The sequence below is a fragment of the Drosophila subobscura genome, chromosome O (assembly GCF_008121235.1).
Source record: "Drosophila subobscura isolate 14011-0131.10 chromosome O, UCBerk_Dsub_1.0, whole genome shotgun sequence".
In the NCBI taxonomy this organism is placed as follows: Eukaryota; Metazoa; Arthropoda; class Insecta; order Diptera; family Drosophilidae; genus Drosophila; species Drosophila subobscura.
Genome location: NC_048533.1, coordinates 2,668,740 through 2,689,543, shown reverse-complemented (window position 1 = coordinate 2,689,543; position 20,804 = coordinate 2,668,740). Strand labels below are relative to the sequence as shown.

General features: G+C 42.5%; 2 protein-coding genes across 2 annotated transcripts; both read right to left on the bottom strand.

Moving 5' to 3' along the window:
• Window positions 1-1,781: 1,781 nt before the first annotated feature.
• On the bottom strand, window positions 1,782-12,076 carry LOC117896857 (transcription factor che-1). The gene is made up of 5 exons (XM_034805385.1): window positions 11,178-12,076; window positions 5,783-5,932; window positions 4,288-5,027; window positions 4,100-4,196; window positions 1,782-4,015 (listed from the first exon to the last, which is right to left on the bottom strand). The coding sequence occupies exons 1-5, from the start codon at window positions 11,371-11,373 to the stop codon at window positions 3,879-3,881; spliced, it is 1,320 nt and encodes a 439-aa protein (XP_034661276.1). The 5' UTR covers window positions 11,374-12,076; the 3' UTR covers window positions 1,782-3,878.
• Window positions 12,077-14,906: 2,830 nt separating this feature from the next.
• Window positions 14,907-20,230, bottom strand: LOC117897064. Its single transcript, XM_034805667.1, has 9 exons — window positions 20,075-20,230; window positions 18,884-19,886; window positions 17,920-18,807; window positions 16,873-17,861; window positions 16,402-16,805; window positions 16,128-16,341; window positions 15,867-16,064; window positions 15,434-15,802; window positions 14,907-15,369 (listed from the first exon to the last, which is right to left on the bottom strand). The coding sequence occupies exons 2-9, from the start codon at window positions 19,803-19,805 to the stop codon at window positions 15,250-15,252; spliced, it is 4,104 nt and encodes a 1,367-aa protein (XP_034661558.1). The 5' UTR covers window positions 19,806-19,886; window positions 20,075-20,230; the 3' UTR covers window positions 14,907-15,249.
• Window positions 20,231-20,804: the final 574 nt, after the last annotated feature.

Sequence of the window (20,804 nt, the reverse complement as noted above, 5' to 3'; positions counted from 1 at the left end):
TTGTATTTGACATTGCCTGAAAAACATTGCAAATCGAGTCGAGTCGAGTCGAGTCGCTATAAAGTTTTAAACCTTGCATATGGCTCGTATTATAAATCACGAGTTTTTCGTTATGTTCTATTTGCATTGTGTCTTAAAAACGCATGTGTGAAGTACGTTGTGAGGCTGTTAACGAACCCTGATCTGATGTTTACTTCAAACCTTGCCCATGCAACAAATATTATCTTCTTTGTGATTTACGTTTAATTAATGAATTTGGATCACAAACAGTAAATACGTCTTTAACGATAATTGCAGTTGAGTTAAACATATTAAGAACAGGGGTTGGTTGGGTTTCCATTTTTAATTATAAAAATATTGTATCTGCATTTTACATGTTTTGTTTTCATTCGTTTTGTCTACCGTCTATCGTTTTTGCTTGAAATTACAAAGTCCAGCCTTAAACAAATAATTTTCGTCACCAATCGCATTCGCATTCGCGCACGCTCCATTATCCATAACACTCGATTTCAATTCAATTTTGCATCTAAACGCTACGTTGCCTTAACTTCAGTCCTTTCGCAGAAAATCTAACCTTAAAAGTATTTAGCTCTTCTCGATCTTCCCTCAACGCACAACTTTCCTAGCATGTTGCAGACACTAAACATAAATTCAATACACACAGTTGTCATAAAGTGTTCTTGGGTTGTGTTTAAACTCTTTAAATCTATCAAAGTTGTAATGTATACTCGATTCTGCCGTCTCTTGGTGCCTGCACCCAGCACCTGCACCTACTCTCGCTCTAATTTATTCTCTGTTCGACGTGTTCACCTCTCTAACTACACTTAAAACTTCATCTTTGGCCACCGACCTTCCCCTTCAACTGCGCTTCATTCTTTTCATTTCCCATTTTGTATTCTCAATACTCCATACGATGGATCGATACTTCCTTTCCTGTAAATATGAACTGTTGTTTATCTATGGTTTTGTTTTTATATAAATGCACTAAATGTTGCACGGACCGTTTGTCTATGAATGTATGTATATAATTATGTTTCTTTCTGTGTTTTTTTTTTTTTTTTTTTGCCGATCTATTCTGTTGTTTTTAAACCTTCGCTAAGCCAATGAAATGTGAGAAAATATGTTTCTATTTCGTCATTTTGTTTGTTCGCTTTTTATGTATTGTTTTTAGTTTTATCTTTTATTTTGCGTTTATAAAATGCCAAAAATTTGTGCAAATTTCTAAAAAATGTTGTTTTGTTTTCGTCCTTCTTGTATTATACTAAAATATTTTTTAACTTTAAAATGTACTTTTCTCATTAGATTAAATTTTTGTTTTCGTTTTCGTTTTCATTTTTGTTTCTCTTTTGTTTCATTTTTAAAATATTGCATTTTATTTTATGTTTGTTTTTCTTTTGGAGGCTTTATCCCTGAGTGATTTAATTTCATTTGTTTGTCATTTATTGCAACTTTTTCTTTATTAACTTATTGTTTTATATACTCTTACGCGATTTTAAGTATTGTATGTTAGGAGAGAGACCAAGAAAATCAATTGCAAAATAATAACTTCTTGTTTGCTTTTTTGCTTGTTTGCTGTGTGAAGGTCGCTTAATTATTCATAAATTGTCACTTTTGTTTATAAATTGTCTCTGGGCTGGGGGTGAGTGGATGATGATGGATGGGTTACAACATTGGAGAGTCGCCAAGTTAGCGCTTGCTTGGCCAGAAAAAACTTGTTAATAATATGCTACCCTCTAATGTAGTAACTGTATTTAGGTTTTGCATAGTTATTGCTTTTTTTTTTTTTTTTTACTTTTGGCTAATTTTTTCTCGTGGTTCGTTTCGATTTACTTCTATGTGTATGCATTTGGCTGCTTGTTGCCTGTTGTTTAGTGGGGGGCTTCTTCTTGAAGGTGTGTATTGTTAATATATTTGTACTTCGCTGCAAGTGTTTGAATTACATTCCATTCTGCTCTGTACTGTAAACCCAAAGACTGGTGTCGAATAGGTACTTCTTCGAATAAATATTGAACCATAGCATATTGAATGACCCTCTCGGCTCGAACTCTATGGGGTACTGTACCATTCGCCGTTCAAGTTCGAGCACAAAGGGTCATTTGGGAGCTGTGTGTGCGTGTGTGTGATTGAAACAAACAAGGAATTGTGTGTTGTTCGCTTTACAGTCTAGTTGTATCTTCTGTAATTTAGCGTATATTAGTTTGAAGCAGTCATATTAACTATACAAGTGAACGACGAGGATGCATATCATGAGTAAAACATAGCCATGTATGCATATGGATTACTGGATTAATCATGTATGTACGTCTATCGTTAATCTCAAAAAATGCTTTGTATTTGAACAGTAAATTACGTTGTCACTCGCACGAAGTGTTTGCACTTTATTTCGGTTATTGTTTTATGCCTTTATTCCTATTCTGTTCTGTCATATGCTCTGCTCTCCGTTTTCCTTTTTACTTTTGTATTTATATATATAAAAATATTGTTTTATACAGTTTATGTCTCGGTTATTGTTTCTGTTATTGGTTAGCAATTGCAATATTTGTTGATCTTCTGTGCTAGCTGCTATCTTGGTATCTCGTATTCTGGTATTCTGGTATCTGTGGCTTCTGTATATATTGTTCTTATTTTTAATTTGTTTTGTTGGTTATCAGTTATTGATTGGTAAGCTGGATATAGGTGTGTGTGTGTGTGTGTATCTGCATCTACCGCGGTATGAATGTATATTACACATAGATATTGTTGCAGTTCCTCTAATGGTAGTTCTCTGCTCTAAAGAATGACGATGGCTGGAAGTTGGGCATGCAAAGATGCAAGTATCCTTGTATTGCATTTTCTGTTTAGTGTGTGTTTCGCGTAGGAGGTTCTCCCTTCGTTCCTTTTGAACGTTCAAGTTTAAAAGCTTAAAATTACATGACCTCGAATTTGAGGGGCTTGTTCTGAGGATTCCGTTCCTCTACTATGTCTATGGATAAAATAAAATACAAGACTAGAAATAAATTTCATTTTAGGGTTTCTTACTTCATTAATATGCGCAAAAGAGTGAGTAATAGTAGGTTGCAACTCAATGAAACAATTATTCTTTTGACCTTTGCACACACATACATACAATACATAATGTACATATGTACATAGATATGTATGTACACATGTAAGCCAAGTGTTTTTTCTCGAAATAAAATTCATAATTCTCGCGATGAACAGAGGTGCCGACCAAAACAACTAAAAGGCAAATCAAAATGTTTGTTAATTGCACATAAATTGATTAAAATTAAGCAAATTAAAAACTTATTCATAAAACAGCTATCGCTCGATAGTTTTTCAATTATCAATTGTTGTGTTTTTTTGTTTCTTTTTTTATGCAGCAATTACAGATCACAGATCCTCAAAGAGAAATGAAAGTAACTTTTTGTATGGTATGGTATGGTATGGTTTTCTCTTAAAATATGCGCATTACTAAATTTCGAAATCTTTTTAAATCTGTTCCGTATATATTTGTTTGTTGTGTTGTGTTGTGTTTTGTTTTGTACATTTACTCTCCTCTCCTCTTCTATACTTTATACTTGACTTAACTTTTGTGCGAAAATCTAAACTGAAAGAACTAAAGCTAAAGAACTGAAAGTGTCGTGAACAAAATCGTACTAATACTTGCAAATTGTAAGTATAACATCTTTTTATTCAGAGGGTTATTGTTATTGGAGTTGGAGTTTGGTGACGCTCAGCAGGACCTTTAATAAACTCTTCAACAAATTTCAAAGGCGGCACAGCTGCTGCCAGCACCACACGATCCTTACGGAGGAGCGCATGGTATTGCCAACAGTTCGGCCGCCCTCATGGCTTGAAATTTGTTTGAGAGTTTACCAAAAGTCCTTGTACGATCCTCAGGAACCGTGTAGTGCATTGCTCTGTGCATTGTTGCCACCGGATCCGTTGACGTTCTGTGCCGATACCTCGGACTTGACGCGTCGGGCAATATGGGAGCGCGTATGCTTGCGTAAGTGATCCTTGCGATAGAAACCTAAACAAAAGAACACAACAAATCAGTAATTTAAGTCGTTTATGTAAGTAAGCGTTGGTGCCTTGTTGCTTTGATAATGCTCACCTTTTCCACACTCAATGCAAACATGTTTCTTCTCGCCGGAATGGATAACAATGTGCAAAGTGAGCTGCTCCTTGCGCTTGAAGGACTTCATGCAGATCTATTGATGGAAATCAGAAGTCACAAATCAGTCAAATGACAGCGAAAGGGAGGGGGGGTCAGCGAAAGGGTCTATCAATTGTAAAACTTGCATTGCACACATGAGGCCTGTCCGGTATGTGGGATAGCTTGTGCCTGGTCAAGTGGTCCTTGCGTTTGAGGGCCGCATTGCAAATGTCGCAAACGAAGCGTCGCTCCACGGCATGCGAGATGACGTGCTGCTCGATTAAGCTCCGATCCGGGTATGCCATTTGACACTCGGGGCAGCAGTAGAGCGTGGATCCGTCCAGCGCTTTCGTTTCTCGGATCTCGCCTGGCTTCGGGCGTGGCTTCTTCTCCTTTGGTGGTTTCTTCTTTTTGGTTTTCTTGCCACTGGCTGTGGTGGTGCCCCCACTCGCGTTGGTGGTACCCACTGACCCTGAGCTGGACACTGCCCCAGCTCCACCGTTGGCGACCGCTCCATTGGTATTGCCGTTGACGCCATTGCTGGCCCCGCCATTGGTCAGCGATGTGCCGTTCGCGTCCGTCATGTTGGTCATGTGACCGCCGTGATCCATTCCCACCAATCCGCCATTGTGGTGGCCTCCGTTCGCACCATTATTGCTGGGCGTGAGGGCCACGCCTCCCAGCGCCAGGCTGGCCAAATTCGTGCCATTCTTCAGGACATCGCCAGAGGACTCCTTCTTGATGGTCTCCGAATACTTGAGGAAGTGCTGAATGGAGATTGGCAGTGTTGCGGAAAGCAAGTGCGATGAATAGTCCACAGTGTTGGCCGTGTTGGCCAGCGTCTGCCACGACTGATTGACATTCTGTAAGATCTGCTGATTGAGAACTGCAGAGGGGGGAGAACAAAACGATTTAGTTTCAAACTACATACATGAAATAATTTCAGCTAAAAGCTTCCTGCCTTCCTTGGGTTTTCTTGGGTTCGTTCTGCTACAATTACAGCCAGAAACCTACCCCAACAACAATTTTCTTCCCCTTGACAACCTGGGAGACGGCGGGCTGCGGCGTGGGCGTGCTAGTGCGTCTATTTTCTTAATATGTAATCCCAGGGATACTATCCATTTACTCCCAAGGCCACAGGCGTCAGCAACGGAAAGCCTACTTTTTTCCTTCCTGTGTACCTCCACCTCCACCTCCAGCTCCATCTCCATCTCTTCTCTACCCTTCTGCCGCTGGCAAAGCTTTCACTTCAGACGAATTTTCCGGGGCAAGATTTGCAGAGGCAGAGCCGTAATCAAAATTAAAAAATAATATCCACTTGTAGTGAAAAAGTATGCTATGAAATCTCTTCTACTGAAATCCCCACGCAGTGTCCCAGACAGGCCCAAAAACATTTATAAATAACGAGAAGCCGAAGCTCATGTGCCGAAGAATAATGTGCGTCCTTGAAATGCACATATACCAACCCAAAGACTATGTATACTCCATATGTACAAGGCCCATGTGTATGTCCGGGTGTGTGCCAGTCCTATGTACAATTCAGCCTCCCCTCCTGCCCCTCCCACAACCGGCACGGTACTGTTACTGCTCGCCACAGTACTGCTATTCAACTGATTTTCATAGCCACCCACGACGACTCACCTTCTTCCCGGTCACGTTCGATTTTTGGATGGATTTTACCCTTATGATCGGCTGCAGCGGCTGCATTTAGAAAATTTAGATCACCCTGCGGCTGTGATGAGTATGGTATGGATATATTCTGACCATATTGCATGTTATTTGCTGCCGAAACTGAAATGACAAAAAGGAATCATTAATGAACAGGCTGAAGAACCGGCAATCGGGAAATTCAGGCAATGGAAAATTTCATCAGAGTTTTCATTTACACATTTTGGTGTACAACTGGGTGGATTATCACAGCCTGTTTATAGTATATGTATGTATATTTGTATGTAATATGTATTGTAGATTTAGATTTAGGTGTAACTCAGAGCAATCCAATTCAATTTCGACCGCCACTCGCGAGCTCAACAATGTACACTGGCCGACTAACTACAACTGACTGCTGACTGGGGCTCTTGCTCTGGCTCTGTCCTGAGAGCTGACTAGAGGAGTTTTCCCGGCTCCTCCTCCTCCTCCGGCTACTCTAGCTCTCAGCTGGCAAGCCGAATAAAGATCGGGTGCCGGCACAAAATCCAACAACAAAACAGAGAAACGACCAAAGTAACGACGATATGGCACGATACATGCATATAAGAGAAGGTACATACATACATACATACATACTCGTACATATGTATTTGTAGGGGGCATCGTGTATATACATGGCCAAGTATCGCCATGCATCGTCTGTGTGTGAGTGCTGTGTGTAGGCCGCCGAAAAAGCTCTCCGAGTATACAGACACATAAATGTGCACACATATCTACAAACTTGGGTATTTGTACACTCGGGTGTATGTATGAATATGTAGATATGTCCAGGCATATGTAGTTAACAAACGCTGTTCTGTTCCTACTCGGTGTCGGCGGTGTCGAGAACGTGCGTGTGCCTGCCTACAATTGTTGTTGTCTGCCTGCTGTCGTCGCCTGCCCCCCTGCCTCCCCTGCCGCCACCTCCTTCTGCCAGACGCCTGCCGTCTGCCAAGGCCAAATTTTCACACACAGACACACCACACACACTGACGCACAGCACGGACGCTTACACACGTGTTTTCGGGTGCGCCGACAACGCATACATAGGAAAAAGGAAATTAAAACTGAAACTGAAAATGCCGGCCGCGGCGCGGCCTCCTGCCAACAACAACCAGCACGCGCACACGCCTGAATGTATGCCATAGAAAAAACGTTCCCCACTTTTTTCGGGGGGTGTGCATTTTTTGTACATTTCTGCTCGGCTCTGCTGTGCGTTTTGCCTTCTGAAATATTTCTTAGCCGGGTGCTCGGTTTTAAAAATAACATTTCTGGCTGTTGCCAATTGACTTGTTTTACAGGCTACACTTTCCTTACAGCCAAGACCCTCGCAAGTACCCAGTGACATGTGTACATACTTTTCTGATGGATACTTTTGGGCATTAGACCAGACGGAAAGGACAATAATCATCAAAAGAGTAGTGGAAAAGGGAAAAGTGTCCAAATGTATTTTTTCTTTGAATACATTAGCGAACGACCTTGAGCTAAAAATTAACATACTTTTCCACGGTGCAGTACTCTGGAATTGCTCCTCTTAGATATAGCGATAATTACAACAAGTATTCCATTTGCAAACAAATTAAATAAATCACAGCCAACCCCAACTATTGCTTTACAATTAAATAAGTTCAAAAGTGATGATTTCTTTATCCACCAAGAAGACACTATAATGAAGCCATAGCAACAACACAAAAGAGGAGGCATGCGTGGATGGAAGCCGGCATGGCATGCGTTGCGCTGCTCGTAGCATTTCACTTTTCACTTCACTTTCCCATGAAACAGGATGACGATGACGACAACATAGAAGAGAACGATGTCGATGTCGGTGTCGCCTCTGTTGTTGCCATTTTGCCGAGCAACGAGTTAAAGTCGGTGAAGTTGATACCGGGGCCAGGCAAAGGGAGAGTAAAAGCGAGGCGCCCCAAACTGAGCACGGACTACGGAACACGGAGCACACACAGAGAGAGATAGAGAGAGAGAGACCCCATACAATGGCGGGCTTTGACAGTTCAAGTGGGGTTCCTGGGCGGATCATTCACATCAAAGTGGAACAAAATGGAAAGGAATACGACATGGGTCGGCTGGTTTGGGGGGCTAGGCTACGGTTTGGAAAACATGGCGGATGGCGGTTATCTGAACCTATCTATGTCTATGTGTGTCGGCAATAGTGGCGGCATACATATATATGCTTGCATTCGTGTGCGGATGTTGGTGTGTGTGTGAGAGGCAGTGAAAGCGATGAGAGCGCCCGCGCCAAAAACCCAGAGAGTGAGGGAGTGACATGGAGAGAGAGAGAGAGACGGCCTCGTGACAGAATGAGTGAAAGAGAGCTGATACGAGAGAGAGAGACCATCCATGGCGTGGTTAGGAAAAACTGCAACCCCTAGGGTTGGGCGAAATTTGACCCGAAGTTTGATGCGGTTGTTGGTATGAGTGTCCAATGTTTGAGGGAAGGCTGAATGGGGGATACACGGCGCCAGTGGCAGGGTTTAAGTCATCAGCGCGCCAGCATGACAACAACGATTCTATAACCGCTTTAAGTCTTAAAGTTATTCGGGAGACAGGGAGGAAAATTATCATGGAATGCTGGTACTCATGTACCATCCTACTAATAGATATGACAGAATGAATGGCATGGGGATTGGGGCTGGTTCTGGTGCTGTGGCGGTCTCCTCCCCTCCCTCCCCTCCCCATCCCACCCACCGTTCATTGCTTTATCATGCGCACATTTTTAGTGTTGCATACATCCAGGCAACGTTGGGGGTGTAACCCGCCATTCACACTCATGCATATGTACAAATGTGTGTACATATGTACATGGGTACATAAAAATGCAAATGGTTTATAGCTTGGGTGTCTGCGGCACATTAGACCCCCTCTGCAGTCCGAATACGAACAAACATACTTTGGGGAAAGTGTCCTCGACAACAAGATACCCGTTGGAAAAAAACCCAAAACAATCCTCGATTTAACCAAGTATTTAACAGATTAATAAAGTACTTTTGGTGACGTTGTCTAATCCTATCGCGGACCATAACTTTATTTACTTAGGATGTAGAAAATCTTGCCTCATTCCAAGAAATGTGCCTCATAAGCGTTTTCCTATCCTCAACATAACTTCGTCTTCTATTGAATCAACATCGAAATGGTAAGGGCAAGGGTAGGCGAGCAGCTATATGTACATATGTATGTGCATATTTCCTGGTAACCTAATAACAATTTTTACAACCGAAAAGCGATGAAATGATATTCGAATGCATCTGCAGCAGAGATAACTGGAGGCTGGAACCTCCTGGACAGCCTTAGAGCTCAGGCACTGGCGCTGCAAAGCGAAGCGATAATACAGCTAATAAGCGACAAGGAAATGCAGTAGCCGTAGAGCCGGCATCGACGTGGGACAGATTACCTACCTGCCTGCATAGGATCAACCACAGTCATGCACACACTCGTACACTAGACTGCATAGATTACGTACAGCTACATGTACATATGTACACACATACATGTATGCACGTAAAAGCGAGATAAAAGAGCAACCCACAGCAATACAAACGCACACGCACACGCACACACAAGTATAGAAATTTTCCTGTTATGGCAGGTAAAAAAATATAAAACGCTAAACTGGAAATATAATGCGTAGCTCAAAAGCCGGGATCAATGAACCTCTACATCCACGATGGAGTTGTGGAGTTTGGGTCTGCGTTTAGTTCTTTACTTTCCAATAAATGCATACTATGTACGAGAGCATTGTTGCCATAGCAAAAATAAATTATGAAATGCGTTCTCAGGAGGATGGGGGATGGGCTGGTAAATGAAAAACGGGAGTAGTGGGATGCCTGGCCGGGGAATCCAATTATGCAAGCAAATGCAACTAATTAGAATTGATAAGGAGCTGGAGAAACACAATGTAAGAAAGAAGAGGGGGTGATTGGAGCAACTGGGATGCTTGGCTTGCCCCACGTACATATTCGCGTCACAAGAGCAGGAAGGGAGGCGAGAGATTTAAGGCCCAGTAGGGGTTGCACTGGTGGTCGGTCACACCCTTCCACTGAAATATTGCAACTTGGCAGGAAGTCAGTGCAATTAAAAAAGCAATAGCAGGCGCTTTTTGGTTGGGGGTTGTAAAATGTACATATGTATGTATGTATGTAACATTCATACATATTATACATATAACATACATATGTTCTGTCCTATATGCATTTTCATACCTAAATGTATGTTTGCATGTAGCATATGTATGCATGGGTGTGTGCATGTCTGTTTAATTGTATTTCTATGTATGTGCTTAAGTAGCTCTGAGAGAAAAACCCACCCCGACCAAACAACAAAGTGAAATGCAGCAAATTCAAAAGTTATTTGAGTTCATTGCATTTTCAAGCCAAGCAAAACAACAGCAACACACCAAGAAAAACTGGCAGCAGCAGAGGCTACACACATACACACACACACTCTCGAAAGCTTACACCCACTAGCGAAAAGGGGGAGGGTGGTAATGACTCAAAACATAGAGTAGAATATAAAAAAGAGCGCAAAACAAAAACAAAAAAATCGTTATATTCTGCTTTGATGACAGGGTATAAGTCGTTCCGTTCCCCGCTCACCAACCCCCAATTGTAGTGCGGTTTACAAATTGGACTAGCCCTCGTATGAAGATGTCTACTAGTGCTATGTATAAGGGATGGGGGTGGAAATACATCCATACGTAGATATGTACATGTGTATAGTTGTATGTATTTACATATGTATGTACATTTACAAATGAATCTCCTTCCCCTTGCAGTTACTAGAAACTAAAAACCTGCAACGATGTGTACAATGAGAAACTGATCGGTCAGTATTCGAAAAGTGCCCTAGACCACAACAAAGGAGATATTAAGAAGTGGGATGAGAAGACTTCCTCCAAGGATCCAACAATTAATTAACCTGTAAACATAATAGTTATCATCCAATCCAACACTCATAATACAAAAACGTAACGTAATTCCCTATATGTACGTATAACATATCCAACAAAACAACAGTTCAGTTCCTTCCATACCATCGATACATAATACACCGAAGCGAAGCGCTGTGTAGGGCATAGAGACGGGTATAAGCGGCAGCCGAACATCGTCGCTGCCGAGTGAGAGTGTATGCCCTGACGCTATGACGCTGGCGTCGCCGACGCTGCTGCTGAACTGCTAGCAGCGGGCGAAAATAAATCGATAAAAATAAAATAAATTTTTAGTGATTATGTTATACATACATACAAGCACACACATACACGCACTCATACACTCTCACACTCTCGCACAAGCACGTGCATGCTTGCCTCTGTATGGGAGTTGGTATATGCACTTACCGTTGGCCACATTCTGATTAAAATGATTGCCATTGGTCTGATAGCGCTGTACATGATTATCGGTTCCTGCTGCGGCTGCAGCGGCTGCTGCGTTCGCAGGCGGCGTTCCAAATGCACCCGGCGTTTGTGCATCAAATTTAGCGGCGAATTGATGTATGCCAGAGAACGGGCCACCAAACGCGGAGAAATTCATCATAGCAGTTTGTAAGCTAGCGGTTGTCACGGCGGGATGGGGGCGGACGGGGGTCTCGCCTCGTCTCGGCAAATAGCGGATCTTGTATTCTCAAATCGGTTTGCTTCACTTATCCGTTACACTTTAGTAGATATTTGTATGTATATTTTGCACAATTTACACAACACGATCCGATCGCTATTAAGCCGAAACCAGAGACAGGCGGCACAGGGCACAGGCAATGATGAAACGGTAACAACGGCTACGGCTACGGCGATGGCGATGACGATGACGCCGAACTCTATGCGGCAGTTTTTCAAGAGTGGGTGGTGCTAACTTTGCTTGTTTGTTGTTGTTTTCTTGTTTTATTCTGTTGTTGGTGGGGGTTGGTTTCCGTTGGTGTGGCGTGGCGTGGCACACACACACACTAATGCAAACACACGCTCGCGTTTACACATACACACACACACACACGCACACACACAGTCGCAAACGCGCGCGTATGAGCGCACAATTTTATGCTGTGCTTCGCTTTTTCGGGGGTAGTAAAGTGTACAACTTTCAATTTCGTTTAAACTAAACACGCACACACCCAAGCAGAATTAAACTAAAATCTCGCTTCCAACCGGCTCGTCGAGGCTCCGAATTCAAACTAAAAGTAACATTACAACGAAAGAAAGCGGAAACACTGGGGCAGGCAACACAGACACAACGCGGACGGCGGCAGAGACTGCGACGCAAATGACAGTGACATACCATAGGGTACACGGGTATATTAGGCCTGGTCAATTTGTGCACACGAACATGCGGAGCCGTAGGATGAGGGGGGAGACATTTTAAAACATGCTCCGGGTGCGTGTGTCCCTCAAGCCGTTTATTTATATTTAAGCCAAAGTGATAATTCCTGTTTTGAGCGTGCCTGGGACGCATATGTTAGGATGAATGCAGGTACTCGGTACGCAGCCGTCGAATAGCCCTCGCACTTATTTCTTCGTCGACTGCAGCATTCTTACATGTTTGTGTTAGTTCGCTGTGTATGTATGTATGTATGGTGTGCTTGTCTGTGTGTAAGTAAGCGCGCATGTTGTGTGCCGCTTTGAGGGTGGAAGTTTTTCTACTTCTCTGGAAAATGCGCGTTTATTTGTACGTTCCTTACATTTTGCTGCATTGAGCGTTGGGCATATGACACTTGCCCAACCTCTCCTCTTGATTAGCTATATGTTAGAATTGGTCCGCCGCCGAATATCTCCCGTGCAAGCGAACTGCAATTTATGTTGGAACTGACGCAGCCGCAGCCACAGACCCAGCGAGACACGAAATTCGCTGTAAGTTATCAGGATGAAAACCGGTTAACAGCATAAAAACTGGTTTTCAACTGAGATGAGCTACTTTTTTTGTTGCTGCTGAAGCAAAAACAATGAATTGACAACAGCGCCAAGCAGGATGACTTTTTGAATGTGGATTTAGTTGTATGTACATACATTTGCGTTTCGCTTCGAATAAGTAAGCTTGCCAGTGGTTCGTGGATTGAAAAGATGCAGGACATGAGTCAGAGATGTATCTATGTTATTAGCTGTGTTGCAAAATGTTCACAGATTTCGTATACCAAAAATGTTGTGTACCATTTTCATATATTGCATTCGCCAGCAGAGTGCATTCAGAAGTCGGTGATATCTAAAACAAGAAAACGCACATACAATGCGCCTTGTATTTTTATTTGGTTTTCCAACATTTTGGGGTTGTGTGGTATTGCTGTGCACTTATACGTTTACATGTGAACGCACATACATACACTGTGTGCATGTATCTGGGATCTGTTTGCCTAGAGAGAGAAAGAGAGAGAGAGGCACAGAGGAGAGCGAGCATTCTCGGGCGCATTGCTCTCGTTGCATTTGGGTTTGCTGCTGCGTTTGCTCGCCAATGCTTGTATTAATGAAAGTGAGTCCAGCAGAAGAAAGCATGAACTGCCAAGAGTTGTGTTCTCTTTCAAGGGTCCGCAAGTTTTTTAGTATTTCTGGATCCACTGCATCTACAAACATACATACATACATATGTGCATGTGTATGTATGTATGTACATATCGCTATCCGTTGATCAGTTCAAGCAATCAAACATGGAGTTTAGATTTTCAGACTTAAAAACATGTGTACATACATACACAAACATATGTACATGCATTCGTATTTATATACATATATTTATTTATACGTATTGCTTGCTTGAGCAAAAGTAGCTCAGAATATTCTTCCTTTCTTTCAGGATCTTGCAAAAACTTCGAACTTGTTTCAAATAATATTTAAAACATGGTAGCGCATGTTCAAGTCGCTGCGACTGAAAATTCTCTTTTATATGTATGTTGAGCTGAATGTGTGAGAATGTACATGTGCACGTTTGTGTGTCTGTATATTTTTCTCATTCTTGTTTTTTCCTGTTGCAGTCTTGTCTTCTACTCGTTTGACTTATTAAGAGGGTTGGAGTTTTTTTACGTTTCTCTCCCATTCTCTCCATATTCCTCATTCTCTCTCTCTTTTTTCTTTCACTCTCTCTCCCTCTTGGACGTTTGAATGCAATGCTTTGTTTAGCTTGATTTTTGAGCTGCAACTGTTACATACATATATATGTACATGCATATGTACATACATACATACGTGTACATTGTTGTTTTTAATGAATTTATATCCACATTTTCCCATTATTGTAATTATATGTTTTGCATAAGTGTACGAAATGATTTCGGAGAGTTTCCGTGTTACTCGATCACTGGAACTTTTTACTGTCTAGAAACAAAACATATGTATCTATGTACATACATTCATATGTACATATGTATGTGTACATTCATAATATGTGCATACATAGAGTAAATTAAACCTGCAGATATGTACATGCATATGTACATACATATGTGTTTGTTCATACAAACACACTTAACTCGTATCCCTCTTCAGCATCCTCTAAAGACCATCATTTCGAAAGATACATACATATGTAGGCATGCATATGTATATGTATGTATATATTTATGTACATATGTATGTATGTAGATTGCTTCCCCGCGGCTGCTGCAACTGATGCGCGGCCTAGAGAATAGGAAACCACCTCACATTTACTCGGACTGCTCAACCCTATCACCATTTGTAATAATTGAAAACACCAAGGCTCATCATTCAAAGAGCTTAAGATAATATAAAAAAATACTTAGTATGTAGCATGTGTGTTCACAAGTACATAGGGGCATAATAACGTTTATTCCTTTTGGCAAAGGTTGAGATGTGGCTGAGAGCGTAAGGAGGCACGGCATTTAATCTTTGCTAATTGAAATGGAATTGCATGCATTGAACTGCGGAATTCTGTAACAAAACAAATCCCCCCCTTCTGCATAATAAAATATTGCACTGTACATAATATTACATATTACATACATACATATTTACATACATATGTACCAGTAGACCATTATTGAAACAACATATTTTATTTAATTATATTTTTGAGTTGATACTCGTATAAGTAGATTCATTTACGTATTGTATTTTCATATTTATAAAAGGTAGGAATATTTAATTTTAAAAATAAATATAACTGAAATACAACCTAAGAAAATGATTAGAAAGGTTTACGTTTAATATCACAAAAATATACATACATACATACAATGTAGTTTTAACAACAGCGCAAATCAATGAAATGAGTCAAGCGAAGGCAGCAGGCAATACAAAATTGAAAATACAAATGTAATATATAATACCGACTACGTTCGCATATAAATACTAATGTTCTTTAGCTAGTTTGAGTATTCTGGATAGTATTTTTAACACTTTAGACATAATTATTCATGGAAATAAATGGTGTATATTTAGGTTTGTAAATGGGGATATATAAGCTTGAGCACTAAGCGCCTTAACCCATTGCAGCCGATAGCAGGGGCTCCCATGCTCGATTAGTCTCTATATAAAGAAGGGTACACTGCTCGGCTAAATCGTCACCGTCGTCCAGTATTGTTATTGGAAATAGATCGTTCTAAAATTTGACCAAAATGATGTAATTATTAAAAGGATTGTGGGACCCATTTGATCCTACATACATTCTTGGCCTGCCACAACTGTTCCAGTAATCGCAAAAAGCGTTGCATTTCCATGCTGCTGGCAAAAAAGATAACCAAATCATCGACACTTTCCAAGGGCGCCTCTTGACACGAGAACTCCAGTATGCACCACCAGGTCTCGGTACGAGATGTTATCTTAATGCCAGTCATGGCTTTAATGTCCCCACAAGTAAGTATTGCCAGACCAGAGTTCTTTCCATAGACACTACTCATTCGCTGTGATGTTCCAGGAGGGGACGAATTTTCCTTAGGTATTTCCGGATCGTTTCCATTTTTCGTAGGCGTGGAGCTTAAAGAAGAGAAAGATCGTTGAGTGCCCCGAGTCGGCGTACTCATTGTAGAGCCCATCTGAAAACAATATGTAAGCATTAAGTTGTTCATATTTATGGCATACGATATTCAATATACGTACTAGGCTACTGGTTTCAAAAACACTCAATAGCTCTTCTTCACATAAGAGTTGTTTGGTTTGTGGAACTACGTTAGTATCCACCTGATGGTTGAGTGGCCTCAATGGTGACGAAAAATCTTCCCGCAAGGTTATCAAGTGATTTTCCGTAACGATCAAAGTGCAGCCCAAGGTTTTGTGTTTCTCTTGCGGTATGAAATGCTAAAATCAAATCAGAATTCAACATACTGTTTAAGGGTTTAATTTAATTGTATTATGACTTACTCCAGTGGCCGATTGCAGAAGGGCTTGCAGCCATTCGGACGCGACATACTCATCTGGAGCGGCCATTTGCAGGAGTTCACCTTTTAACATAATCTCAAAGCAATGAGGGCGCTCGGACTTGAGTGTCCGTCGGGCACCTTGACATTCGGCAAGAGCCATGGCCCAACTGGGAAGATTCTGGGTGGAGTCATTAAACATATACAAGACGCCGGCTCTATAAAAAATAATTCGATTCGATTAATTTATCATTAAAAAGCTTGAAACTCCAACGGACTTCAATAAAAAGTATCCCGCTTGCCAGTGCACCCTGCTCGCAGCTGTCGTGGTTGCTGTTTCCTTAAGCCGTCGATGCATGAGGAATCCTCGAATGGATGGTCCCAGGGGCTCACCAGGTGAGTCTGCTCTCAGTGAATCGACAGCTGGCACATTGACAACGGCATAGAATAGCCAGCGTTCATCCCGGCCCACACAACTGTTGGCTCGAACAAAAGCCTGCAGCGGGGCCAAGTGCTCTAATGTCAGTTGACCCACAGCCGGTAGAGTGGCGCCGCTGCGTCTGGCACAAAGCTCCAAGTTGGCAACAAGGGATCCGGCTGGATATGGTCCACCTGACAGTAAAACTTGCTGCATGTCCCGCATGCTGTTACTCAGAAGAACCGTATTGCCGAAGGGACCCATCTTGAATTATTGGAATTCGAATTATTATAGATAGAGATCACAATGAACTGAACCAGAGAGTACTCACCAAAATGACATCTAAGTCTTTGTAGGCCAAAACGAACTTGGCGCACAGGCTATCCCGATCCAGATCTGCCACATATAGTGTCCTGTCAGTAAGTAAGACCAAGACTGGGGTCATAACGCCCTCGGTGCTGTAACCCGTATAGAGCTTGAACACCTTCAAAAGCTGCTCCTTGGAATCTCGTAAATTCAGCAGACTTTTTCCATGAAACAATTCAATCGATATTTCTCCAATGCCAAGCTCAAAGCTGGATACACTCTCTGGCGTAGCCGTATCAAGGCTCACAGCCAGCTCCCGGCGCGGGGAGCTCGCTCCACACATTTCAATCTCCATTGCGATCTCCGCATTGAGGTCGTCTATTAGCTCATAGTTCTTGGGTCGAGCCCCCTTGACATAGAGCCTCTGTTCGTTTCGTAGTTTATCCGCGAAGAAATTGTTCTTCCGAATGGAGGTTTCTAGTATTTTCTTCTGGGTGACATTTCGTAGGAATCGATTGATTAATGAGGTTTTGGCTGCAGGTGCTGGAGGTTTCAGAAGGTGAGCATAGTCCACATCGGTGTAGTCAATGATGACCAGATCGCTGTCCATGGAACGCTTATCATTGGTCGTATCTGTGGTGGTTATTGTGAGTATATCATCGTATTCCTCGCTTAGGATGGTGCTTTTTGAGTCGCGTCCGCTTCCGCTTCCGCCAGGACCCCCGCAGCCACCCCCGTGGGCTGCCAGATAGCTGTTGGGGCTGTGAAGGCTACGACTGTGGAGCAGCTGCTGGTCGTAGTATCGAGTTGGTTGCATTGGCTGGCCATGCTTCTTCAGAGGAGAGGGCAGGTGACGCGAATGGCGATCTGTATTATTAGCTTGTTGGTTGATGTGGTGGCTGCCGCTGTTGTTGGTGGAACTTGTCGGTTCAGATAAGGTAGATGATGAGTGATTTCTGTACAGCTTGCAGCTGGATGGCGCTTGCTGTTGTTGCGGCTTAGGCATTTTTAAAGCTGTTAAATAAATTAAACATTATAACATAAGATTATAGATTTGTTTACATTTTCTTACCAGCACAATCATCTGGGGCTGCTTTTTCTTCTGGATGTTCAATTGGAGTTCCCACAGCACTTGTGCTTTCCTTAAGGCTGCGAAAGAAATTGCTAAACGTCTTGGCTATGGGTGCATCCATGAACGACTTCTTTATCTGATTAGCTGCTGGCTCGGCAATGGGTGTGTTTTGCTCTAGCAAACTGGCTACACTGGAGTGCTGGGCTGTGCTGGAGAATTCTGGTTGCGGTTGCCCAGTCTCGTAGGACACACCAGTGTGCTCGAAGACTGTGCTTTCGCAATTGATAATAAATTTACTGCGGAATTCATTGGGAATGCTGCTTATGGCGGCTGTTTCCTTATCGAACTCCTCCTGACGTTGCAAAGTGTGCGATGGTTTTGTCTCCGTGGGCGAGGCTTCCACGGAGCTGTCATCATTTTTGTGCCGAAGCTGCTCATCTACGTTGTGCACAAATTTCTTAACCGACTGTGTCTGCTTATTGCCATCGAGACTTTTGCTCAGGAATGGCTTGGGTTTGAGCGTTGGGGACTCCTGTGGACGATTTGCTTTCGTTTCCAGAGTGTGCTCCAGCTCTGGCACGCACTCTACCACCGCCTGAAGGTCCTCAGAGCCTTCGGGCACCCCGCGCTCTGGCAGGGGCATCGTGAAAATACTTTTCAATGATCCAAAGATCATCTTGCTGCTGTTGTCTAGTAGTTGATGCTTAATGTCGTGCACATTAAAGGTCTTGACACGGCCGTTGAGATCTTGTTCCAGAATGATGTTCGTCTGACGTTTTGTTTTCTTAAGGCAGCTGGACTTTGGCTTTTTCTCCTTGTTCCAAACAGATTTCATTGTGGGACCATCGACATCGCCGATATTGGGCTCCGAGTAGTAGCAGTTGTCACCTATTTGATAGAGATTATAGATATACATATATATAGATATAACGATTAAGTTACCCGGAGTCTTCTTTTGCCTTACCAATTAAATTATTGTTTGCATTACTCATGCCTATGCAATCACAAGAGCTGCTCTTGGCCTGCTCGTATTGCTTTCGATTGTTGGAGTTGGAGTTCTTGTCCTGTTCATCCGAGTCCAGGCTGGAGTTGGAGCTGCTACAAACGCAATTATAAAGGACAGGCTCTGCCTGTTTCTGTGCAGACGGGGTATATTCGAACACACCCGAAGTGTCGTACTGCAGGCCAACAGGCTCATTCGTATCGAACATGTCCGTGTTGACATAGTCTAGCACATCCGAGCAGGCATTTCTATACACCAAATGTCGCTTGCGACCTCTGCCACCGCCAGCCATAGCATCTTCGCCATCATCATCGTCTCTGCCAGCTGCAGAGATCTCATTGGGTCCCTCGAAACGATCTCGCTCCGGGCACCAGGAATACCGGCCGGGTGCTCCGGCCACACCCGCAGAGTTCGCAAAGGCCAGCTTGCGGCCATTTTTGTACGTTATAAAGCCATGTTCTATGTGAATATTGTCGGTGCGAGTGTTTTTCAGAATATCCTCGTGAAAGGATACGCGCTTTTTCGGGGCTTTGGATGTGGATGAAGTCTTGTGAACCTTTCGCCTATACACAATTTTCTCAGTGGTGTCAAAGGTCGAACAGTCACTAGTAATCATGGACTCAGCCGGTGCCACATTGGAGTTCGGATCCATTGAAGGTAATTCTGGTGAAGTGACTTTCATGGGTCTCGAGCTCTCCTCATAGGAGCACATGGACTCCAGCATCACATCGCTGTTCTCGGAATCGAGCAACTGCACCCCTGAATCGCTGGGCGTTGTGTCTTCCAGTGTGCTGTTGATGCTGGAGCTCATCTTGTCAACGGGGGACACTTTGTTCATGTTGCTCATGTTGTTGTTGACTTTTGGTGGCTCCATTATATCCATTGTGATGGTTTTTAAAGTCGTCCGCGATTTGGATAGTAACGATTGGAAAGGTCTGTCTGTAGTTCTAATTTCCGATTCCCCCTATAACGAAATTCCAAAGTGTATGTATCTTTAGTTTCTTGCAATTAATCAATATCCACAAGTTGCACAATGCGCCGCAGCACTGCACAGGCGGACAACAAAGGAGATGAAGTCACCTCCCACCTCCGTGTCACCACCCCACACGACACGGCGAAATATTGGCATGCAGATTTAAACACTTATCTTACCTTCACACTTGCTGCTCGCTCCCATGCTTACTTCAAGCGTGGTGTGGTTCTCGATGGTGGTGATTTATTTCATTCGGTCCAATGCACTTGCTCTTATATTTATTATTTAAAAATTTCAAAAATCAATTTTGGACATCTAGCCAGTGTGACCGCGGAATTATCGGTAAGCCCTCAAAAGTATACCAAAATATACCTTCTCATTTTAAAAATACACCGTAAATATACCGTAATCTTAGATCATATTCCTCTACTCTTATGTTCTATTTGATATTACTAGCTAGTTAGGAAGTCTAAGCTCCAAAATTATTATTTTACCCGATTTATCAATTCATTCTCCACAAGATTGGCTAGTTTTCACAACATTTTTTTGAATGTTTCCATACTAAGTTTAAGGTCTAAAAAGGTCAACCAACAAAATGTTACGAACCTTTTTGGTGGTGGGGAAAGGCCGGTTAGTCAGTCATCCCAGGGCTGAGTAATTCCCAAGCCCACAATGTACCAACTGTTCGGACATCTCGAACACATCCCAAAACAAAACGACAATTCAAAAAAAAAAAAAAAAGAAAACGACTATATTCTAAAACCGACAACCATATCTACGATACAGACGACTATGCCTCCGACAATCCTGAGATCCGACTCAGAATAACTCAACCAAGTATTTCTCCATCTTGCCGTTGTGGCACAGATCGTTCATTCTGGTCCAATCTGATCTTCAATTCAGCGACAT